This window comes from Trematomus bernacchii, unplaced genomic scaffold (assembly GCF_902827165.1).
Source record: "Trematomus bernacchii unplaced genomic scaffold, fTreBer1.1, whole genome shotgun sequence".
NCBI classification, from domain to species: domain Eukaryota; kingdom Metazoa; phylum Chordata; class Actinopteri; order Perciformes; family Nototheniidae; genus Trematomus; species Trematomus bernacchii.
The window spans coordinates 6,477,830-6,503,819 of NW_022987698.1; the positions used below are offsets into that span (position 1 = coordinate 6,477,830).

The window sequence follows — 25,990 nt, forward strand, 5'->3', positions numbered from 1 at the left end:
ATCAAATGAAACTGTAAATCTTCAGGGTGGAAACTAAAAGGAGAACAAAATAGTTATAATTTGGAATAAAGATTATGCGCGCATACTGAAGGCCTATTTAGGTCAGATAAAAAAAAGTGTATGCAACATTTCTGATGTAGATGTTATATCACATTATGGACTTTTGTTTCTCATTTTGATAAAACACTGCCAGCTAGATATACATTTTGGAGGAAGGTCTAACATTATTTTTACTTAAGTTAAGTGCATGATTGTATAATTGCATTGCTTAATAGAATTTGTTTAACATTTTGGGTTATTAGCTTTCTTGCTAAAAGTAGGAGATTGATACTATGTTCACATCTGTGAGCTAAATATTCCAGTTAGCTTAGCAGACAAACAGGAAAGAGCTATTCTGCCTTTGTTCAAAGGTGGAAAAGATATACAAATAATGATGACTTGGATTTGTATAGCGCCTTTCAAGAAACCCAAGGACTCTCTATACAATAGGACGAGGGGCCGTGGGGGGGACTAAAAGGAAAACAGTCACACAACAGGGACGAGAAAATAAGAAGATAAAAAACACAAGTAAACAAAGGCTGGTCACAAAAATATAGAGAAGATTATCTGAGGCTCAAAGCCTTGACGAACAGATGTGTTTGGAGTGCTTCTTTGATATTAACTTAAACAACTCTAAAGCTCTCTAACATGTTATAACTCATACGCTTTTGTGTACTGAATAAACAAATGAAAACTTAGTCTGTTGGTGAGAGAGTCTTTAGTACATGTTTTTTTAAACAGAGTCAAGCTCCAGTGTTGCTTGTCTTTATGCTAAGCTAAGTGGTAGCTTCATATTTACAGTACAAACATGAGAGTGGTATTGATCTCCTCGTCTAACTCTCAGCAAGAAAGTGAATTAGCTTATTTCCTCATTTAATTAACATTGAACTGATCACTCATCTTACTAGCAGCTTTTACGTTATTAAAGGTCTCAAGTGACACTGTGTATGAATGTTTGTTAATAACCGGGCGATACATGTACTTGGACAACTGTATAGGACGTTCTTTTATATTGTCGAGTATTTCAGTGTTTTGAATTTGTTAATTTGTCCGATCGTTCTTTCTTTTTTAGCGAAATGACTCATTTAAAGGCGAACTGTGTTACTACTCAATGTATTGTGTGGCTTTGGAATTAGCTTTTTTAAGATTGAGAAGAAAACGTGTAGCAATCAGGGCTTGGTTTTGGAAATGTCACATTTACACACATTAAAATAAATCCTGAAGATTGAAAGATGTGGGCACTCAGCAGGCAGGAAGGGGGCTTACGGAAAAACCCGAGCAGCATAGAGTGAAGTGAATGATGCATTTTCTTTGTGCTTAACTCTATTGTAAGTCCCCCACTATATAAAAGAACAATCCTAAATCATGTGGTCACCCCTATGTAAAGCGTAACAATTCCCCTCCAAAATAACAACAAAAGAGGAGACACCTACTGCTTATTTAGACAGCCGCATTCATTGACTGTTTATATCATTACATAAAGACAGAAAAAGTGAGGCACACTTTATTATTTTGTTAGTATTTAAGGTTAGTGTTTTTTCCACACAAAGTATTTCAGTGCTCATAAAATCACATTAATTCTAAAAGAAAACACCATCATGTGTATAATAAAAATACACAAATGAAGTTTGAATGTGATTAAAATGTTTTATTATTTGTTTGTGGTTGCAGTGCTAGTGGATTTCAGATGGGATTGACAAACTGACATAAAGTGTTTAACATGAAATGAAGTCCAACCCTTCAGTCCTTTGATCAATAAAAGAAAAAAACATTTTAAGGGCAATACCAGTATTTTTGTCTTTCTTGTGCGTTTTTCTTCTGCGACTATTCTTTCATTTCCCCATGATTTTCAGAAGACGGATGGTTTTACTCTACCTTGAGTAGGACACATACTAAGACAAACACAGTAAGATCACTAAAGACTGGCTGCTCTGACCCTGAGGTGTCACTCTTGTCAGACATTGTTCAGCTTTTAATGAGAAAATATGACATCTCTGCTTCCTTCTGTCTAAGCACTGCACAAAAGTTACAAGAGCAACATTTCAGAGGAGATGACAAACGTGTCTGTGCGCCAGTCCCTGCGGACGAGACTGATACACAAATCAAACATCAAAAACACTGGTTTTGTCCTTGAAGACACGCCATGTTAACATCATTAATTGTGACGTGGGAAAGCATGCCAGTGATCCTTAAGTTCACTTCTCTTCTTTTTTTATTCCACTTCTCAGGCTTTAATCCTGTTTTGATGTAGCAGTAAATAAAAGATATATCCCAAAGCATAACCCAGACGTCTTGAAAGGCAATGCAAGGAATATTTAAAACTCCTTTATGGTTGGGCCAGGTCTAAGCTTAGACACTGTTACCTCTCTCTGCGCGGTTCACTGCATCATTTCAAGTCAATGTCTCCTCGTCCTGGAAATATGCATCTTCTAGGGCATTCAGCGCGGATATTCGCTTCAAGGGGTCAAAGGTCAGCATTTTCTGTGGAAGAAACAATCATAGTAGTTTAGATCTCCGGGTTTTAAAAAGGAACAGTTTTTGATTTTCTGCCGCTAGGCGTCTGAAAATCAAAACAATGACATAAGATGGAGTTTGTTGGCATTGTAAAGTTGCATGAGGTCATGAGAGTTGTTGTCTTCACCACCCATGTCATCTTTGTAGTGAGCTTTTCCATCCAGTTTATCATCGTTGAGGTTTTTTTTTTACCGCCACAGCGGTCTCCTATTCTCCAAAACAAATGGACCCGTTGATTGAAATGGGTATATAAGCGGATCAAACTGTTTTATGTTGAAAATCTGAGATTCTCTGACTTTGCTTGACTGCCACTAACGCTAGCTCAGCTTGTTTCTCTGATTGGAATTCAGACTTTCGATGACTAATAATAATTTTTCAGGTTAAAATATATAGTAAAAAAGAAAAGCTGCTGTTAAGTGTATTGTTAAAAACGTGGCTTTAAAGTAGGTAGAAAGTGAGAATGCCATCTTCTAGCAGAGAATTGTTTCATAACATTACGTTACCTTGATTAGTATAAAAGATTTCTCTAGGTCAGAAAATAGTTTGGAACCTTTGGGATGATTTAAAGGGGACCTATCATGCAAAATGCACTTTTGTACGTCTTTTATACATGAATATGTGTCCCCGGTGTTCCAGGGAACTCACCAAGTGTCAGAAAACACAACCCTCTCTATTTTCCTCCATACCCAAATCTCTAAAAAAGGGGCTGCAACGGATCTGATAAAAACTGATCCAGATTTGAACACTTGACTGACGTCACAGAAGTGGCGCTACGGCTATTGGGCCAACTCTTCACCCATCAGGGGAATGTGGGGTTGGGCCACGGCCGGCCATTGCCGCTCGAAAGCGCTGGAGACGCTGTAGTACATATGCCAGGCCTGTAAGTGGCGCTGTAGTCTGCCACAAAAGCAGCAAAGAAGACTTCCCGTGCATGGTTGCCATGGTTGCCCTTCTGTTTATTCTCCGCTGTGGCTTTTTTTCCTCCCTCCCCGAGGCAAGCGTTTGCTCCTGCTACTTTAATTCAATGCAATCCCTCCCCGTCGAGGCAAGCACTGTAATTCTCTCCGGTTAGTCCACCAGCAGATGACAAACACCCACCTCTCCGCCTCTTCCAAGGAACGAGGGGACCGTGTGGCAGAGTTTCAGTTAGGTTTTCTTTCGCCGGTCAAGATGTCCGTTAAAGTTTAAATCTTCCGGACAAAATTAGAAAAGTGCCGGTCAAAGGTCTTCTTTGTTATTTATTGAGCTTTAAAACAAATGAATAACGACTCTATATAATCATATATAAGAATAAAACATGGAGGACGGAATCTCTCTTTTTCTCCCCCTCTTCTGACAGCCCAGCAGCTGATCAGAGCACGCTCCCCTCTCCTGCAGGGGGGCGTGGTCAGCTGCAGCTCACAGAATCAGCTCCCTGCAAAAACAGGGCTGGAAAGAGCAAATGGAGCGAAATGAGGCATGGCTAAAATGCAGGATCTGTTTGGTATTTTGAAAAAAAAACTATATTTATATACTTTATATAGGTATGGCCCTACAATATATTGTTCAAATATAGCATGATAGGTCCACTTTAAGTTAACAACTCACAGAAGCACAACCACTCCCTTTTATAAGTCTAGTTGTTTTTAGGTATCTTAATGCAGAAATGTTACATTTTATAACTTTAAAAAGCATCAGTTGGAGGAGGCTGACCCCCCTCTCTGTTTATGTCTGAGTTCAGCATGAAGACTTGATATGTGGGTCTGTCTCCGTCCAAAGGCAACACAATCTGTGTGCCGGCACCAATAAACCTCACTAACACACACCTTACATCTCATCTATTAACTACATTTCAAATCAAAGATTAGAGACGATACGCGGTTCACATAGGGTTATGAGCCACATTACCATCTGCCCAGGACCAGTTGCCAGGCAACCAGTGGAAAGTACAAGAAGTTACTGGCCTCTTTTTTTTACTTTGCACTTTAACATATTGTTTCTACATCAGACAAAGAAGCAGAATTAAATACAAGGTCAAATGTAATCCCAGAAAAACAACATGTACTGCACATGATCTTTTAGTGATTTCTGGGGTTTTCCTTTTCCTGTAGTTTGTTATATAGGTTTTCGTGCATGTTAAAGGACTGCAAAGGCTTAAATCACAAAGTTCCCCCAGAGGGAGTTTCTCTCCCCCCTGCCTCATTTGGACTCCTTTGTTTACTTCAGGAACATAGTGACATCACTATGTGACACCCTCGCCTCTATTGGCTAGCGCTCCAACACATTGTAAGTGATAGGCTAAAAGGCGGGACATCTCTAAGCCATGGATGTATAATAAGAACTGGATACAGCGTCGGAGGCAGGGTCTCGTTCTTTCCTATGAGAGCTGCTCATTGGCGCATGAGGACAAAATGGCCCAACTTTTGAGAGAGCGAAACGTCACAGATTACCCATCATGCCTGGCTGTCAGAGCAGAAGAACCCGTATGTGTGCTCACAGAGCATGCGTCCCTTAAGCCCCGCCCCCGGAGCTCCCACTCTCGGCTCAGTAGAATGAATGGAGAGGAAATTAATCTAGATTCGGCTTTTAGTGCATTTTACAACGTTAAGGACCGAATGATTATAATAAGGGCTATAAAATAGTTCATACTGGGTAGTTTATTTAGTTTAAAAAAAAATATCCGCTGATTTACAGACGTCTCTTTCCCAATGTTAGTCAATGGGAAAAAGTCTTTCTGGGCCCAGTGACGTCACGGACTGATACGGAAATTGTAGTACCGCCGTTTGGACACAACGAAAATGTTCATCAGAGTCCAGCGCACTTCCTGTGGGCTTGCTCTAAGCGGCTGATCAATCACAACGATAGCCGGCCAGCTAACCAATCAGAGCAGACTCTGGATCCAGGGTGGGCAAATGGGAAAATGTAAATATGTAAACATGTCACAGTAGAGGCACAAACACCTCATATAAAAAATAAACCTGAACATGAGCGTCATAGGGCCTCTTTATGATCTGTTGGTAAAATCACTACTAATCAATTAGATTAGGTTTTTAGTTTTACTAGCAGTGAAAAGTAGTGTGCAGAAAGAGTACTTTTCTTTCAAAGAGAAGTGCTGTAAGTCACGCTCTCTCCAGAGTTTAACCAGCTGGTTAAGTATCACTAGTCACAAGAAGTTCGTGTGGCAGATGATGAACATCAGCAGACTATGAGCAAAGACAAATATTCCGGAGCTTGCCTGAGGTTATGGATTTGTTGCCGTCTTGTTTTCAACTGTACACAGCTGAAAACAAATAGTTTACAAGACAGGATGGACCAACCTTTTAATTTTTAAATCTTACCAGCAATAGTTGCGCCCCCAGCTCATTTATCTCTGGAACAAAGTCAGTGATCGGGCGTGGTAAGAGTGAGGGGAAGTGTTTCCTTGAGAGTGAAACATCAGTCGGCCACTCGTCCTCTGATGGCAAGCCAATAACTCTGAAATTACATTATATATTTAATTAAACACGCACAATATGAGGCATCTAGTCAGGTCAATGTGATGTTAACTATTTGAAACTCACTGAAGAATTTTCCCAAGTTGGTCCACTTCTGATTCTCCACAGAACAAAGGTCTAGCAGACGGAGAGTTTGAACCACAGTGAAAACATTGAAGCATTTTTTATTATTTCACATGCTTTTGCTATTCCCATTTGTGCAGGAAGGCAAACAGGAACATGATGTTCTTTAAACACAGATTGCAAAAAGAATAATGATTTTACTGTTTGTATACATTTGCAACATCTTACCCCAATTAATTTGTTCAGGACATTATGATTGTATCATTATTTCATCACCATCGTTCACAGGAAAAATATTTGAGGCATGAATCTCTTTCTGAAGATGACTGCTTTCTAAATGCAATGTGTCATTTGTACCACTAGAGGGAGCTGCTGTGCGTGTACTCTTATTTCTCAGCTGATCTGAGAGAGAAATTGCAAACTACATTAATATGCTTTAGTCACATGGTGATTTTTGCTTGCAGAAACTGTTTGTATGTGTTGAAGCCGGACTGGAAGATGTCAGTGAGTTTTTTATGAGCATGCCTGACACTGATGACACTTGTTTGATTATGATTTGTAGACTTGGTTGACAAAAGGGCAAGCATAAAATTAAATATGTGTATGTGCAGTTACATAATGAATGTGGCAGCTGTTTTCACCAATTCACTTCCCGACAGTCTGACATCCAGACCAGATTTCCCCGGAGCCGTAGATATCCTCATAATGAGATCTATTTACAGATAAAATCTAAACCCTGCTCCACAAACTCATCAGGGCAGCTCTGACACAGACACATAGATGTTTGTTTTGAATCTCCAGACGGAGTATACCTAGTAACGTCAATCTCAAGCATGAAAGGTGGAGCATACCTCTGGCATGTTGATCAATATGATATTACATACTATTGTTTTAGAATGTTTGGAAGTATAAAAATTAAAAGCTACATTGAATTAGCCTTTATAGGGAATGTTGCCCAGATTAGGCTTTTTTAACAACATAATAAGGGAACCAATGTATTTAAATGTTTTGTACATTGTCCATATATTTAATTTGCTGACCTCAACATAAGGCTGAACAAGACTTCAATGATTATGCAAAGCCTCAATCTTTCTCAACTTTGTAACGTAGTATTAGGGGGAAAAGAACATTGCCAGTGAACATTATACAAGCAAAGTAGTAGTGTCAAAATGAATCAGTAAAATGTATTTTGTGGGAGACCTTTTTCCATTTTTTATTTTAGAGGTTCAAATGATCTATCCTCCGGCTAGCTCATCCGAGAAACTACAGCGGACTTTGTAAGCACAAACCTTTACCATGTGAAGGTGCCTTCAGGATATGTAATCGAATCTCTGCTGCTCTGTAACTTAATCAAATCTCCACCAAAAGTCGTATGCGCTGCTCTCTTCGCCCCAGGACTCTCTTCTTATCAAATTACAGCCAAATGTTTTCATGCTACTTCTTTTAGATATAGATTTTTTAAACCTGCATTTAAACACTGACACAGGCATATTGATCATAACAAACATAAACATACGTATAAAAAAGGCTAGTCTTCTTTAAGTTATTCTGCTGACTCACTTGCGTCTGAACATCTCAGCAAAGATGCAGCCGGTGCTCCAGATGTCCACAGGTGTGGCGTAACTGGACTGCAGCAGAACCTCGGGGGGGCGGTACCACAGTGTCACCACCTGGGACACACACGGAGTCTTTTAAATGTACTGTTTACGCATGTTTTAGCTTGTGGACAACAGAATGCCTGTACTTTAGCTGCAATAATTACTCAAAAATGTTCCCTACATTGAGCTCCTACCAGGTGGACACATCCTTAATTGATTTTAATGCAGTATGAATATGAAGTTACAAACTGGACTTTGTGTTTGGTGTCAATTAGTTAATGTTAGCATGCAAACAGGCTAAACCAAGAAAGTAAAAGTTAAATAGTACCTGCTGAAAAGGACCATGTAAGCATTGTCATAGTAAATAATTAGCATGTTGAAGTTAACTTTTAGTTTAAGTGCTGCCTCATAGACTCTAGCATGGCTGAAGACTCTTAGACTTGTTAAAAGTGTTTCTTAAATGTGAGTTCAACGAAGCTCAAACCAAGACCAAACAGACCAAACATTACATGTATGCTATTTTGATTGGTAGTTCGACTAATAAGCTAACATGGAAGGCTAATGTGAACTTATTGTGTCTGGTAAACTCATGGTTAAGGGTTTAACGGCAGACTGTCACATGTTAGACACTGATTGCACTGACAATGAAGTATTTTAAAGCAACTAAGACGAATGGAAGCCAGCAGTTGCCCAAATGGTAAAATAAAATAAACAATAATATGTTGGAAATGCATACACAAGTCATAAAACAATGGTATGGTCCAGGTGAGTTCTTACCACAGGAGTGAGGGCCATGTGGCAGCTGTAGATCCTGGCCAGTCCGAAGTCAGCCAGCTTTACCTGGCCCTGGCTGGTTACCAGAATATTCTCTGGTTTCAGGTCTCTGTGCATCACACGGTTAGAGTGAAGGAATGCAAGACCGCACATCAACTGCCTCATCAGGTCCTGCAGAAACACATACAGGAATATTTTGACCAGCACTACATTTCAACAGAACCTGCTTTAAAATATAGTTAAAAGACCCTTAAAAAAAAAGGAAGATACTGCTTCAGTTCTCACTTGAATGCGCCCGGGGGCTAACCCTGCATCTGGGGCTCTCTCCAGGTACGTCTTGAGGTCTTGGTCCACATGTTCAAACACCAGAGTGACTTTAGTCTCCTGGTCCGACCTCTGGGTGGCACACACATCCATCAGCCTGTCATCAGAATACAACTTGTGTGAGAGGTGTTCACAGTGAACTGTAGCAAACACAACACTTTGATAGTCTTCTTACCTGACTACATTTGGGTGGTCAAACTGCTCCAGCCTTTTCAGCAGAGCCACCTCTCTGACGGTGGAGATCGGGAGGCCATTTTGGTCTGTCTGTACCCGCACGCTCTTCAGAGCCACAAACTGCCCGCTTTCTGTATCTCGGGCCTTGTAGACTGTCCCGTAAGCCCCGCCTCCGATCTCTGCCACAGGTTCATACTGGAGACTGGTGCCGTGAGCCATCGCCAAGATTAACTGACTAGGTATGAGACAAAAGGTATGACACAGATCAGATGCAAAAAGTATAAATGACATTATTTCGATAATGAAAGTAATCACATATAGACACCCTGAAAATATATAGTATAAACTTAGTATGCCTTTTTAACTTTTAAATGTTAACAATTTTAACATTGAAGAAGTTCAAATCAGAGTGTGTGAACAACTCTTCCTAAAAAAACTAGGAACCAGTGTGTCAAATATCACACCAATATGCAGCAGGAGCTATTTTTCCTGAAAGTACTGGAAATAAAGCAGGGACTAAATGGGAAACCGTATACACATATCTTTATAATATAAATATTACGCTCTACAAAAGGGGACATGATTTGTTTTTCCACTTTAGTAATTCCATTAGTTATCACTGTTGTTCCAGGGTGTCCACCAGTGTGTAGTGAGCAGAGCTGTGTACAGCGGAGGCATGCTGTACGAAAACAACCTGCTGAATGTGCAAAGGAGCTGAGTAGGCCTATTTGGTTGTGTGCTGAATGTGCAACATAAGCAACTATTGTTGACTGAAAAACTGTTTAAAGAAAAAATATCTTAAATATAAATGTCTATTCCAGAAATACAAATCAAGGTACAGTAATCCTAAAAATCTGATGTTGGTATAAAGCAGCGCTGCTCACATTACCTTGGACAACAATATGACATGTGATGATAACATAAAGTCTCTATATGAGTCTGATGGGAATCAAAACAATAAAGCAGAGGACTGTAAAACCAAATCAATGAGCAGAAAGATGCTAAAACGCTCTGTAGAGATGAGGGAAATGTGTCATACTTATTCACAGAACATTCTTTTGACCTGTTGCTAATTTAAAAACATTGATTCATGCAGCTTTGACTTAGAGGTGAGGAGGGCTTGATTCACACAGGGGTTGCACATATATAATATGTTTTCAAGCTTTCTGGCAGCAGGAGTCAAATAAGCGTTTTATCTAAAGAGGTGCAGAGTAGGGCTGGTCGATTATGGCAAAAATCATAATCTCGATTATTTGGGTCAATAATTGATATCCCGATTATTAAAAACGATTATCCATTTACTTTGAAAACATCCGTTTATTGAAAAAAATTGTTTAAACAGTATGTTTTTAACAGTTGATTACCCTGAACTTTAAGTATAATTCAACTGAAAAACCAATAAAATAAAAAATAAAAATAATAATCGTTTTATTTCGATTAAGTTGTTTTCATAATCGTTGCAAGCCAAAATCGTAATTGCGATTAAAATACGATTAATTGAGCAGCCCTAGTGCAGAGTGCTGAAAAGTGTGACATATTTTTTGATGTATCCACAGAGCAATTTATCAGTGCTCTTCTAGAGGACAAAGTACCTGACCTCCGGAAAAAAGTCAAATGACGCACTGATGGGATTCTGCTTTAAAGCAAAAACACATGACGCAAGACTCCACTCTGCCAGCACAGGAAGCACCTTCAACCACCCAGCCCGAAAAAGCATAACTTTCCCCTTCACCAAGTCCATCCATCCATCCGCACACAACCACAGAGCCCCATCCCACTCCTTCCTTTTCTTTGTTCAAGCCTCGACCCACAGTGTACCCCTTCCACCTACTTAACAATGACGCCTGTCACCTTCATACTGTACTGTACGTCCCGTTTAAATGGCCCAGGTCCCCCTCTGCTTCCTCCTACTGTTTTTATTGCTTTCTACTACAGTTCTTGGGATCAGGAGGTGTGGTACTAAGGTCAACATGTTAGGGCTCATTATTCTAAGGAAAGAGTAGAGCAGCATCATTATAATATTCTTCACCCTGACCCTCCTCTCAGGTAAAGCTGCACAAATAGGCCAAAATGATAAACAGGATTATTTAAAATCTTTTTTTATTTATAAAAAAAGAATGTTGCCCTTTCAAATTACAATAAACAAAGCACTGCTTTACCCTTTCATGTTTTCCTTCTGAATAAAATAAATAGCCCTTAAAATATGTTTCTTCTCCCTCTGTATTCAGTTTTTGTATTGCCCTTTTGCTCTCTGTTGTTTATTAGTCTCAACACAAGATTATGTGTGAGCAGAACGCATATTACATGTCAAAATAGCAGTAAATCCTATTTAGTTTATAGTAGTATTTGAAAATGGTGATTAAGATTAAGATGTGATCAATTGTGGAGCACTACTCCTACTCCCATCACATTAGGCAAATTGGCATTCCTTACTGCTTATTGACTTTCTGTAGAGAAACACTTTTTTTTTCTTAATATGAATGGTAACAATATGAATAAAAAAGTGAGGGCGGTAAAGGTTTCAGTGTCATGCTGTGTCAGACATCAAATATGAGCACACAGGGGATTTGTTAGGGCGGATAAAGTGCGAAAAAAAGTGAAGTAGAGCTGTAGTTAAAATTGTTTCTGCAGGGCAGAGTGAGAAAAGACAGCAACAAAAGAAGAAGAAACACAATCCACTGAAAGCTGAACACTTCAACAAGGAATTCATTCTCTTCCGTTGTAAACCAGTCCTTTCATTTTCCAAAGCCGGCTCTGCAAAATGTAACAACATTAATAGCTGTAAAAGAAAACATTGCCAGCATGAGACAGCATGTTTGGCGAGTTAATGTTTACACGGTTGCTTCATGAGCCTGGAGAAAAGAAACAGAGAAATGCAGAGTTTCAGCTTAATGTAGAAATGCTGTACATGTGCTTCTTTGTGGGCACATTAAAAAAAAAAATCTAGATGTTCTTCCTTTTGGATCTTTATCAAAATCCTACCCTAGCTGAGCTCATTTATTCTACAAACCATGTATTACCCAACAGGTACATATAGGGTTAATTATATCTATATGAATACTTATTCTAGTGCCACAATGGTGCTTATAACTCAATATAAACCATATACTGGTGGAAGTGAACATGATGGGGTCCAACAAAGAGCTTAAACTATTATAGCCAATGTGCTTGTAGATTCAGATAGGCTGCTAAACCACAATTGTTGAAGTGGTCAATATAAACTATTAATAAGAGGAAGAGATGTTGCATCACGCATGTTGAACACACCACGTTTTTTCCTCTAATGCAAAGACAGTTGGGTAAGAGTGTCTGCGGACAGGAACCTGCCTGCCTTCCTGTGCATCTGCAAGAAATATAAATACCTGTCAAAGTTATTGATATTAGAACTGTATTAGGAAAAATACACAGCATATAAATGTACTTCTAATTCAGTTGAATTAGCAATATAAATATGGTTCAAATTATTTAGTAATGCAGCATTTATATAAAATAAAATGTGCAATGATTAAGGACAACTGGCCAAAATGCTTAACAACATTTTTTGAGCAACAAATTAGTATAATTAATGCACACTGCCTGCCTTATGTAAACAATTAAAACCAGAAATGTATTGTGATCTAGTGGTTACAGGCAAACACAATACGTTTTGCACAGAATGACCAACTGAACAAAAATGGACACTTTGAGAGAAGGATTTAACAAATAATTTCACATTTAGTTATTGTTTCTTTTTTTGTAATAAAAGCTTCCCCAATTTGAATACATGTACTAGTACAATTGGGTCCCATTCCCATTACTACTTAGTATGATGTTACTTAAAATTCATTTAATTGTTATTTTAGTTGCTGAATGAAGGTGATGAGGGTGCAACACTACAGTTTCATTCAGAAATCCCCTAGCTATCGCATATTGTTCATATTATGAGCAAACAGAGTGCAACAGATGTTGAATGCCTACATAAAGCTGTTTTGCAGACTTCCTGTGTTGAGGTATTACTCTGAGACAGTAAAGTAACTAAACACCAAAGCTAGAAAATAAACGTTTACCAGTTAAAAGTTAAATACGGAGATATATATACCCAATATTGAAGGATTATTGGACAAAATTAGTGATTATTCAAAATATTTACACAATGAGACATTAGTATGAAAAACTGAGAACAGACTGGTTCAGAAGTTTACATGATTCTACTATGATGCAGTCTTTGAAACCAGGGAAACATCAATATCTAGTCTTGAAGATATTTATATCAGAATACTGCCCAGCCCTGGTCAATACTGCCATTTTGATGTGTGAGTCATGCAGTGTCCATAATGAATACCCAGGCTCTGTGAGGTCTAAATGCCAAGCATCCTCTTGACTACAGGAAGTGGTCAGTACATGACTTGTCACCCTAAAAACATTTCCTCCTCAGTGACAGAACAGCAGAGGAAATAGAGAGGACAGATTTTACAGCTGGAAGGGTCGCTGCTGTCTCACAACAATGACGCCTAAAGCAGCAGCTATCGACCACCAGAAGAGCCTGTCAGTATATAAAAATGGTAAATTCTAACTTCTCAGCCACATGTCATTAATGTACTTAATCCAGCCGGACATTGGGACCAGTGGGTGGAGGCCGAAACAGGCCAGCACAGACGGAAAGCCCTCCGTCCCGACACGTGGTGCCCCTCCATAGCTCTCCTTTGTTAATTAAACAGCATTAAAAAGTGGAGCAACAACAGGCCACACGGACTTTTTCCCCTCCTCACCTACATGTTCACTGACGTGGCGGAGGAAGACAGTAAAAAGTACAGACGGCAGAGACAGATCACCGTCAGCAACTTGCATTTCCACATCTGTGCCATATTACATAAACTATGTCACACTGTCACACACATGAATCACACGCTTGTAAACGATAGTTCAGATACTTCACATACCTCGGCGCGGTCTTTTCTGCGGCAGGTAGGCTTTACTTTAGCTTTATGAGGAGGACATGCTCACTGTTGTGCCACGTATAACTCCTCCAGAAGCGGGTCAGCAGGTCGGGTCCGGGCGGAGGGTTACAGCTCCAGCGGTGGGTCCGATGTGCTGAGGCCAATCAACAGATTAAGATTTCGGCCTCCACTGTTTTCCCTTCCAGTCTGCTGCACTCTTTTTTGGGGTTGTCTCTTCCTGTTGCTTCTGGCAACTATTCAGGGCGGAGCTAAAAATCTTCACCGCATGTCATGTACAAGACCTTAAAGCTCTGCTGTGCCTTATAAAGTTACAAATATCATACAATCTATACTGAAGATTCATTCTATATTAGTGTTGTTAAATGCATATCTTTAAAGATCATGTTGCTGTTTCATTTCCGATTCTAACAATAGGCCAACATATCAGACACGCCTTTTTCTTTAGCCTTCCACAAATAGTATTAGGGAATAAAATGGGTAAAATATAAATAAAATGTCTTAAAAAAAAGAAAGAAAAAAAGAACGAAATATATAAGCACAACATGCTGAAGATGAAGAAAATATATTAAAAAGATTATATGCCAACAATAAAATAAAAGATGCTAATCACAGGAATTATATACAGAAGGAGAAACTCCACAATACATAAACTGCAGTAGTTTGGCTAATTTAATAAGTTTGAATGCTAATTAAAAAATAATGTGGAGTTCTTGGCAAAGATGTGTCTATGTGTTTGTATTGTAAACATTTGAGTAAAAAGTTTACAATTATGTTTCACAATCATTGACAGGTTAAAATGAAAATGGTTGTGCTATGTGCTTACCGTACCTACCTATTATCACATCTGAACTGAAGTATTTTCCATACAGTACATCTGTACACAGTGGCTAGGTCTATAAGAAGGTTTAATGAGTTGTTGCCTGGCAGCTTTATGGATATTTGGGAGCTGTTTATCTAATAAATTAAACTTAAAGTGGACCTATCATGCTATATTTGAATAATATAGTGTAGGACCATACCTATATAAGGCTTCTTTTTTTTTCAAAATACCAAACAGATCATGCATTTGAGCCATGCCTCATTTCGCTCAATTTGCACTTATTTAGCTCTGTTTTTGCAAGGGCAGATTATGTGAGAACAGCACCACCTACAGGCCTGGCATATGTACTACAGCGTCTCCAGCGCTTTCGAACGGCAATGGCCGTGGCTGTCTCCTCCTGATTGGTGGAGTTGGCCCAATAGCCGTAGCGCCACTGTCCTGACGTCAGGACAGTGTTCAAATCTGGATCAGTTTTGATCAGATCCGTTGCAGCCTCTTTTTTAGAGATTTGGGTATGGAGGAAAATAGAGAGGGTTGTGTTTTCTGACACTTGGTGAGTTCCCTGGAACACCGGGGACACATATTCATGTATAAAAGACGTACAAAAGTGCATTTTGCATGATAGGTCCCCTTTAATTTTCATTAGTAAACCAGTAATTGAAATAGAAACATTTATCGGTAGTGGCAACTTCGATGGCTACTGAAAAAAACAGCTATATATAGCACCCATACTTTTAGGTGCTACCAAAAACAGGGACGTGCTATGGTTAGATCTGTTTGCATAGACAACTGAAATACAACTCAAACAATAATAATCCTGATTTTAAAATACCTAACAAACAATAATTGACCATGTATCATTCATACATTAAACAGATAAAACAAAGCTACCAAACATAAATCTAATAGGAATTCACCACACCCTATACTGGATCCTAGTGTAACCCTCCCGGAACGATAAACAGGTGTCAGTTTACCCGCGGAATCTTTTAATTGCACACCCTGGGAGTTGGAGATGGGAGAGCCCAAAGAAGAGCACAGGTAAGTGTTTCCACGCTGTTGAATATATCTGTACTTTAACATTAATGCTTACCAAACTGCGTTCAAGATATTTATGCTGTTTATACACCAACCACAACATTTGTCTAAATATGTTACAGGTGGCGCGGCCATCCAACCACCCGGCATCTAAATGTGAGTTAAGATTGTCTGCAGACATAAAACCATCCAATAGAGTTTTTTAAATGCATCACCTGTCTCATTCTTCTGCATATGTGCCAATATTCTCCTGCTCAGTCATGCCTTAGTGTTCACAAACTAATATGCAATGCAAAAAATGCTTCCCCATGAATGAAGCTCTACACAAACCTAATGGAGACTGATCACCTAACAGGTCAGTCATAGTTTGTGTTCTGGTGTCCAGCACAACCAAACATCTGTTGGGGTCACAGTCTTTCATTGCTTTTACAGGTTTCCTTCCAGCCTACTGCTTTTGCTACTGTTGCTGATCCATGCTTAGGGGAAAAGGCAGATCTGTCATTTATAGACATTTAGTCCAGAAATGGGGATGTATCGCAGAGACAGTGGCCTGCAGATAGTCTCAGTGACAGGGGAAAAAATATGAATTTGCTCAAGGGCTTTCTGCCCAACCTAGAACATGCTGAAGAAACATTCTGCCTCGATTTCTGAAGGAGATTAACAACCTTTTAGTACTTTCTTAGGATTTTCTTTTTCACAGCAGACATGTTGAGTGTATAAAACAAATGTGTTACAAATAACATTACCGATGGTTCCATTGAAGTGTCCCAGTAAGTCGTGCATTTAAAAACAAGGAGAGAGCATGCACAATGAAGCATGAGTAAGCAGCTAAATGGAACGAGGCCATTTATTTTCTTTTTTTCACCTGTGGTTTCTTACTATGATGAGTCAGAATGTCTGCTGTGAAAAAGGCGTAATGCTGGTGTTGATGAATTGATGCATGCCTCCTGTGCAGTAATGGAAAGAAAATGTTTCCTACATGAAAGATTCTCACAACAAATGATGCTTTAGTAACTGGTTCATGATTCCTAGAAAAGAGACACTGCTGTTTTGTTTGTGTGCTTTACGCACCACAAGCCTGGTATCATGTTTTCTTATATTCAAGAGAAGGCCGACACTTCTACTGCTGATATTCTCAACAATCTGCAACTCACACCAAAACAATGTAGATTTAGAAATGGTAATAGGTTTGGGGAAAACTATGTATTTTGATGTTGTGGTTCACTGTCGCTGCCCTGTCTTTCAAACTGATATCCGAAGTCATTTTACTGCCTCAGCTTACTCAAGACATCAGACTGCCTCTGGCTCTAATCTTTACACAACATGCCTCGGGCCTCCATTATCATGCAGATGAGGACACACTGCAATCAGTATTCATACAAAGCTGTGATAACTATTGCTGCCTCAAATCATTGCCTTCCCTGCAGCATTGCTGGCTTATGTGATTTCAAAGTCAAGTACTGCACATATAGAATTATGACACAAGTCTTACAGTTTGTTTTGAGTATCAAATGTTGACTAAATTAAGGATCACTAATCACCTTGTCCTTTATTGTTTATTACCACACTACCTATTATTATCCAATACAATTCTTGCTGCAACTTGGGCAGCATTTCTCGAAAAAAAACAGATAACCTCATTAAATATCACATTGATATTAAAACTAACAACTGCCATTTTCCCCCATTCATCTTTAAACCGCATGGAATTTTGGAAAGGTGATCAATAGTATTACAAAATAATCTAATATGAACAAAGCCACATCATATTAATAAAAACATACCTGGGAATTAGATTTACTCGACAATTTAACATGATCAATTTGTATGTGTGTAATTGAAGTCATAAAACGCAAAAATGTGCTTTTCTTTGTAGTAGAGGATGATCAGGGAAAGAGTCTCCTCAAAGACAATCAGTTGACGGATGTGTTTTGTTTCTGTGAATGGTGGGCTTATTGTGTGTCCTGCTGTTCAAGGGTCTTTGTTCTGTTAGAGTGTTATGAACCATGCAACATATGATGACACACACACACACACACACACACACACACACACACACACACACACACACACACACACACACACACACACACACACACACACACACACACACACAGTTGAACCGTTATTGTTTTTCTTTATCCATCAGCCGATTGGGATCAGCACGTGGCCTCCACGTCACATGAACATCAGCACCTCGGACAGCAGCCTCCGTCATTATGCTGAAAGGTGCTCCAATGGTAAACTCCCTTAACTGTATGGATATGGCAATATGTTTCAGCTGAAAAACAACTGAACCTCAATCTTTAACATCCCAGAGATCCCGGGCACATCGCTGCAGCCTCAGTCATAAACTGTATATATAAAGTGCAGCCTGCCACGTGGAGAGGCATCTTATTGTCACAATGATTCATGGAGGCCTTGACTTTATTTGGTGAAGATTTGATGATGATGTGCGGTTGTTTTTAACTACCCGGAAGGGACGTTTGCAGTCTGCTCTCGGCTCATTTTACGTTTGCAGGATCTGACACCCTCTCCCTCCTCCTGCTGTGTGGCGCAGAGATGGAGGGAGACGAACAGAAAACTGTGAGTGCAAGTTGTCGGGAAATGGATTATTGTTTTTTGTCTTTTTGCCCTATCCATCTCTAACATGCACCGCTGCTGGATGTTAACGTTGTAACGGACCTGCTTAAGGAGAAAAGGTGTGGGTCGATCCTAAAAAGAAAAGAAAACAAGGCAACAGCGAAGAAGGACTCTCGTGAAATAATGGATGCCACCACGAGACAACAAAGAATGCACGCTTGTCACCTCGTGGATTTCATATATCCTGTAGGTAAATAGAGAGTCCAACATATTAATCGGCTTTGACTTCATTTTAATAGGATTTAATATCAACCCCCCTTCACACCCTCGCTGTTTTTTGCCTGAGGAAGAAACGACATCAACATTTTGCCATATGCTCATTTAAAAACACCAAGAAAACACTAGGACAGTCTAACAATGAAGAACCGGACTGAACATGTAGGCATGGGAGGATGATGTTGTTGGACACTTCTGACTTTAATGCTGGTGCCTCACAGTGCGTGGCTCGCAGCCTTCATTGGCTGTGTCCATGAGAAATAATGCTTCCCCATTGGCTGGATAGCAGTGCACATGCTATAACAACAGGATATGCAAAGAGCTATGGGCTGATCTAATAGCCTATCATGTTTCCAGCACGCTTTTTTGACCGAGATCTGTATTTTATTTAATAGGATGTGAACTGCCTACTTGAATCAAATGGTTCGGATGCCATAATAATAATATTAGCCTAATAATAATAATAATCATAATAGGCCTAATAATAATAATGATAATTTATAATGGACCTGCCACAGTCAAGCTGAAGGCTGTTTTTATCTCACGGATGTTTTTCAATGAACTCAAAGTGTTGTTACTGATGCGCTCTGGATCAAGCAGGAGGACTGACACACACCCGGACACACGCACCAGGATGCGAGGGCTCGCCATAGGAGGCTGTGGTTGGCCGCCTCTGAGCTGCTCTCACCGGGACGATGAGGAGGAATATTACGGCTCGGAGTCCCGGCCACGCAGCCTGGCAGTGGAGGACACGGAGGAAGACAAACCCGAGGGAGGAGCAGGCCTGGACGCCGCTTCCCTGCCAAGCCTCTCGGAGAGCGGGACGCGGTCACCGCAGTGCCGGATCTGCTTCCAGGGCCCGGAGAAGGTATATTATATAATACAGGTATCACTGTGGGTTCCTGTGCTTTAAGGGGGTCAGGTAGGCCAGTGGTTCTCAAACTTTTTCCAACCAATGACCACCATTTGATCCAGTTCCAGGGATCAAATGGTGGTCCCTGGAACTGGACCTTTAGATTTTTGCTTTTAGATGTTTTGTTACAGAACATGTCATATCCATGACCAAAATAGTCATACATTTTGTCATGGTGTACTGACGAAGGCAATTATAGAGAAAATAAATGGACCCTGGGCCCCCCTAACCAAACCCCTACTTTGGCACATGAGCCAACTTCGAGGGTTGCCCTCAGGAACCAGCAGGAACCTGCACTTCAGCAGCAGGTGTTTTCTGGTTCAAAGGTCTTCGAACCAGGCGCTGCTCATCTGATATAATTCTGTTCAGGCAGGTCTTGAGGCCATGTTCATTACACTGTGGCCTGCCATCATGAAAGTAATATGACATTAAAATATATTAAAATATATTTCAGGAAACAGGGCCATTAGGCTGAGAAAGTACATTCAAATGTCAATATTTTTTGAGGAGTTTTTTGAAACTCCAGCAAATCAGTGTTTTTTTTCATTAAGTCTGGGGGCTTGCACAGGAAGATTCTTTCTTCAAAATGTTCAAAGTTAAAGATGTATCACGCTATGTGGAATGGGATGAGAAACGTCTGTGCTTTAGAACAAAGAATACTAAGACTCCATAGTTAAAACCAATACTGCAAATTTTATTACCGATCCAGTCTTTTTTCTTCAACTTTGACTATTCCGAAATTATTCAGCCATGCCCTCAGGGTTAGCTTTTAGTCATGATAACAAGCAAACTGATATGTGTGTGTAAAAATGCTGCTTTTAGTGGTGCAGACAAATTCAGTTTTAAAAACACATTTTACATCAATACCAAACTGTTTCAAATACCTCTCATCAAGTCTGCTCTGATGCAAAGAAAAAAGCAATTAAGATTTTACTTTTTATTTACCATGTGATCCTGTGAAGTCCTCGCACTAATAGATTCAGCATCTGATCTTCAAAATTAGGCTCCTTTAAAAAAACACAGTGAAGAAAGTTTCAGAGAAAGATTCCTCGACATTAAAGACATTAATACTCATTATAATTCGAGGGATATGAGTTAGTATGAGTTATTAATAACTGGCTGCAGGACTCTTGCATAGAACCCATTAACACAGGGATCAAACCTTTGATCATTTCTTTATGCCATAGGCAGGTCACACAAAGTGCAGCTCAAGTCTCAAAAACTGAGGGGATGGATGTAGAGAAAGTTAAAACATTTTTAAAAAGCTCATGTCTAACGTGAAAGTCTGAGCACGTCAAATCTAGCGAATGATATCAACCTTGACGATGGAGACTTTGCTAGAGGTCTCAGAAAGATTTGTTTCCCCTCTAGATATACAACTAATTAAAGGCCTAGCACATCACCCGGAGTCAGACAGAAAATAATGTGAGATGTGCAAGAGTGTTGTCAATCCGAGGGCCTTGGGGAGTCTGGTACTGACAGCACAAACCTGCACCAGATGTCCTGTGATTTCTTCTGAGACTACAGGAAAGTGACACAAGAGAAGGAAACTTTCGGGATAAAGGCATTAATCAAAATGTATCAAATCCAGCAAACCACAAACTCTCATCCTATTACATTTTGATTTGTTAAACATGTCTGGTTAGATGATATCCTCTTAACACATCAACCCCTGAAAGTTTCCTTTCAATCAGCACATGACTATAGTGCATGATGCTTGAAACATATTTGCAGTAATGAGGCGAAGTCTATTTTCATTACCACAATTAGTCATATTGAATGGGGGATCAACTGTCTTAACATATTTAAGGACCATCTATCCATCGTTATCTCCTTATACGGAATCGGGTTGCTTAGGAAGCAGTTTCAGAGGGCCCCAAACCTCCTTTTCCTGGCCACATCAACCAGCTCTGACTGGGCATGGCCCATCCTTCATGTCCTATAGGTGAGAGTAGGAACGAAGATGGACTGATGGACAAGAGCTTTCCAAATACAACATTAGAGACCAAAATTGGACATTGACTGTCAATAAATCAGTCTATTACTTATACCATAATCAACTTAAAGGTGGGGTATGTGATTTATTTCAGAAACACTTTTTGTTATATTCCATGGAATGCTCTTAACATCCCGATAGCAATGAATATATTAAATGCTTTGACAATAAATACATAAAAAAAATTCATCTGTGGAAGCCGTAGCGCCTTAAAAAGCACGACCAATCATCTGAGCCGGCCCGGCTAAAATAACTGGATGGCCTACCTGCCTGTCAGCCTTCCATCTGTGCACAAACTTATCTCGTGCCCTCATTGGTCATGTGCACGTTCGTGTGTGTTGGAGGAGGGGCTCTGTAAGGAAGTCTGAAGGAAGAGGCAGATTTTTTCTGGTTGCGTACTTTCAAATTCTAGCGCACTCGAGCTGGTTTCTCCAAAATTATATACCCCACCTTTAACTCAAAATACCCACAATACCCAAAATACTACAAAAACACAATTTGCATAATTCAAAGACAGTTCAGCTTCTCTGAAGCTTTAACTTCCTAAACATTATAATACCATTTGCATACATACATTATAGTTTTATATTGATTATATCGGTGCTTGCATCAAGCTATACCATTTTTTTTATTTAACCCCATTGGCCAGTTTCATGAGAGGAACAACCCTGAACACCCTTAAACAACACCATGCCTAGTAGATAACAATGTGACAGCAACAATATAGGGGAAGGGAGGCAAGTTGTTCTCTTCATGCTGAATGCCTTTATTTGTTCTGTCATCTTCACCAAATTAGATCTTGTAACAGGCAGATTCAATAACATCCAGCAGCCTCTGCTCAGTGTTTCTCATGCAGCTGCTGTGTGTGTCCTGCAGGGGGAGTTGTTGAGCCCTTGTCGCTGTAACGGCTCTGTGCGCTGCACTCACCAGTCCTGCCTTATCCGCTGGATCAGCGAGAGAGGCTCCTGGAGCTGCGAGATCTGCTACTTCAAGTTCGAGGTCCTGGCCATCAGCACCAAAAACCCTCTGCAGGTACAGTCACACACACTCTCTGTCTCTCTCTCCTCAGCTTTACTATGAAAACTCTCTTACATGGGTATAACTTGTAAAGGAGATATATGAATGCAATCCTTGACATTAGACTGCCAGGCTATAAGGCAACAAGTAATGCACACACTTCACATTGCAATATTTGATTAAGGGAAGGGTGAAAAAGCTAGTGATCACATTAGTGGACATTGATTAGATCAATGTAATGGCACACAGCAGAGGCCATGCAGTGTTTACACTACCAAAATCACACGTTTTGGACAGATTCTGTCTACCTGCACTTATTCCTAACATAAGGCACACTGCAGATAAGAGTATCGCTATTTACACAGAGCTATTTATACCGTTTTTTTGCAGACAATAGACAGACAATAGTTGGCACATATTTTAACCAAAGTGTGTTGCACACAGACAGTAGACAAGCAGACAGTATCACCAAATGTCGTCAGCCTCTGAATGCTAGAACAGAGATATTATCAGATGAAAGGCTTGTTCCCTCAGTTGCTTTTCTTGCTACACAATCCCTGCATCTCTGAATAAACACTGTAAGGTGTTTGGAAGAATTAGTGTGATATGGTACAAGTAGATTCATTTGTGTTAAAGGCAGATCAGCAGAGGGCCGATGAGGCTGTGATTTGAACCACTTGGCAGAGTAGTTAATTTGAAAGTGTAGAGAGTGAAATGGGGTAATCATACATTTGTCTCATGAAATCAATGATAAGAAATACTCACTGTCACACACTGTCAATATGTTAAAAACTGAGACAAAGACGCACATCACATAGGCGCAAGGCTTTCAGAAAAACAGCATAACTAGGAAAAGATTAAAGGATTGTCGTGGCCGGTTTTCCTCTGAGTTAATGCAACATTCTTAGAATATAGGCGATGTCATTTCTGATATGTGTGATGGTGAATATGATACATTTGTATATATATTTTGATATTTAGAAATGTGGCTTCTTTTATGTACTTTTTCTATATACTTCTCTCTTTTAAGTATATTGGACTGTTAATCGTTTGTGAATGTTTTATCACTCTGGTGTTATGAATTTACCACATATGCCATCATAGATTGTATTTGCTTTGTTAGTGTGCTTAATGTAGAAATACGGGTGTTCTTTTCAATTTTGAAGCATGCATGTGTTCACTTTTTCATTACAGAAACTGAGAAACCTTACATCATTACAGGGTCTTACATAATTAAGAAACATTTTGATATGTACATCTACAGTTCAGGTACATTTGTGGGTCTCATTCTGTCTTTCCTAGTGGCAGGCCCTCTCTCTGACTGTGATTGAGAAGGTGCAGATTGCGGCCATGATCCTGGGCTCTTTGTTCCTCATCGCCAGCATCTCCTGGTTGGTGTGGTCCTCTCTCAGCCCTTCAGCCAAATGGCAGCGGCAGGATCTCCTCTTCCAGATATGCTACGGCATGTACGGCTTCATGGACATAGTTTGCATCGGTAAGACTTGAACCTCTGTCTTCCACTTGCATTATTACCAAGACTACCGCAATCCTTTTTAATACCGAAACTACCACATTATTCAGTACGCCAAATCAAATATTTAGTTTTTCACATGGTATTCACATTTGCATACTAGCATGCATACTCTGGCTTTTCTGGCCCACTTTGTGCAGAAGATATACAATCAAGAAGGTCAAAGTTTAAGGCAGAAGACGTTTTACCAAAAACTCAGAATTTGAACCTCATTGCAATGTCGGGAGATCCCAAAAGTTTATAGGCTTTATCTTGCCAATAATACAAAAGAATAAAATTGTATGACAATCCTTCCAATAGTCGAAAGCTGTTGTTATCATTATCTCTTTCGTTTGATCGATTACTTTGCAAATTTTATTATAAAGTGCAACAACACAAATAAAATAATACATTGGTGTTGCATTACTGTATTTGTTGCGTTCTTTCTCTGCTTCTTTTTTCTTTCCTTGTGAAGGGATTTTAATTGAAACCGTTTTTTTTACCAAACATCGGTCCAAAATACCCACAAACAAGTATATTATATTAAGCTTTGGATTTCAAGATTGTATAGTTGTTATTCACTCTGTACCATGTGTCCCTTTTCAGTACTTCCTGATTGTAATTGAACAAACAACTGTTTGTCTATATGTAACCCTGTTTCCTGCCCTGACCTCCCCCAACCTTTGTCCCAATGCCCAGGCCTTATAATCCATGAAGGATCGTCTGTTTACCGGATCTTTAAGCGCTGGCAGGCGGTGAACCAACAGTGGAAAGTGCTGAACTATGAGAAAGCAAAGGACTTAGGAGACCCCATCAGTTCTTGCAAAGTTCGCGTTGAGAGGAACTCAGACGGCGGACAGAGGGCGAGTCGACATGTCAGGACTATTCTCAACCACCACTGTGGCTACACCATTTTACACATCCTCAGCCAGTTAAGACCCAACAGCCTGCGCAGAGACAACCATGAGGTGGTGATGAGGGTGACCACAGTATGAGGCCAACGTGCTCCGATGTTTAGGGAGGAGGTCAACGTGTTGATTGGGATTTAATTGTCGTTTTTTAAATCCTTATCTGCCACATAAACACTGACGGTTACTTTTGGTCGCACAGAATCTCCCTGAGCTCAAAGTGGACCATGAGAAATATTTCTGAGATTTGGGCAAAGGGAGGGTGTTGCAGTGATTATAAACAAAGACTGTGAAAACGTGACAATTAAAAAAGAAAAAGTTTGATTCCTAAAGCTTTCAAAAACAATGTTTACCACCATGACCAATCTTACAAAATGTCATTGAAATATTTATTTCCTTTCCGAAGAAAAAATAAAATGAATGTCATTTAGTTTGATTTGGATTTTACTCTATAATAGAGGGTTTATTGGTGAAAGCGATCGTGCTCCTATCAATATGCTCCTGAGGGTCTGCCATGATCTGACAGATGTTTCACTTGAAGCAGCATCGATGGATCAAACGTAAGATAACAAATAAACTCTGAGATACAACACAATTGCTCGAACTTTTAAGTTAAAAGTACAATTCATGTTTTTGTAATAAAGATGTTGTTGATTGCAAAGGAACTTGTTTTGGTTTCCATTCTTTCATTCATAATGGATAATGGATTTCAGCCGATGTGGTTTGAAAACAAATTTGACACTTGATAAGCGCAGATTGGATTTTCCTGTTGTCTGCGTAATTCCTGTAGGAAAAATCTACGGACATGCACACCGGGTTTGACAATTCAAATCAATCCAATATGCTTTATTGGCAGGAATGTAACAAGATAATATTGAATGTTACATGGAAAATATTAAATGTAACAAGGATTAAGTTGAATATACCAAGGAAAATATTGCCAAACTTAATAACAAGGTGTAATTCATCATCAGAGCTCTTCTTTCTTCACTGTCAACTATCAAATAAAGATTTGTTAAAAATCTAGGGCCAG

The 25,990-nt window shown here is 39.6% G+C and overlaps 2 protein-coding genes across 2 annotated transcripts; one reads left to right on the forward strand and one right to left on the reverse strand.

Moving 5' to 3' along the window:
* Positions 1 to 1,529: 1,529 nt before the first annotated feature.
* On the reverse strand, positions 1,530 to 14,118 carry cdk4 (cyclin-dependent kinase 4). The gene is made up of 8 exons (XM_034139240.1): positions 13,879 to 14,118; positions 8,961 to 9,194; positions 8,747 to 8,882; positions 8,465 to 8,632; positions 7,650 to 7,759; positions 6,093 to 6,143; positions 5,871 to 6,006; positions 1,530 to 2,520 (listed from the first exon to the last, which is right to left on the reverse strand). The coding sequence occupies exons 2-8, from the start codon at positions 9,176 to 9,178 to the stop codon at positions 2,431 to 2,433; spliced, it is 909 nt and encodes a 302-aa protein (XP_033995131.1). The 5' UTR covers positions 9,179 to 9,194; positions 13,879 to 14,118; the 3' UTR covers positions 1,530 to 2,430.
* A 4,221-nt stretch (positions 14,119 to 18,339) lies between these two features.
* On the forward strand, positions 18,340 to 25,595 carry LOC117489764 (E3 ubiquitin-protein ligase MARCHF9-like). The gene is made up of 4 exons (XM_034139289.1): positions 18,340 to 19,481; positions 22,399 to 22,554; positions 23,842 to 24,034; positions 24,749 to 25,595. Exons 1-4 carry the CDS (start codon positions 19,104 to 19,106, stop codon positions 25,042 to 25,044), a joined length of 1,023 nt encoding a protein of 340 aa, XP_033995180.1. The 5' UTR covers positions 18,340 to 19,103; the 3' UTR covers positions 25,045 to 25,595.
* The last annotated feature ends 395 nt before the right edge of the window (positions 25,596 to 25,990 follow it).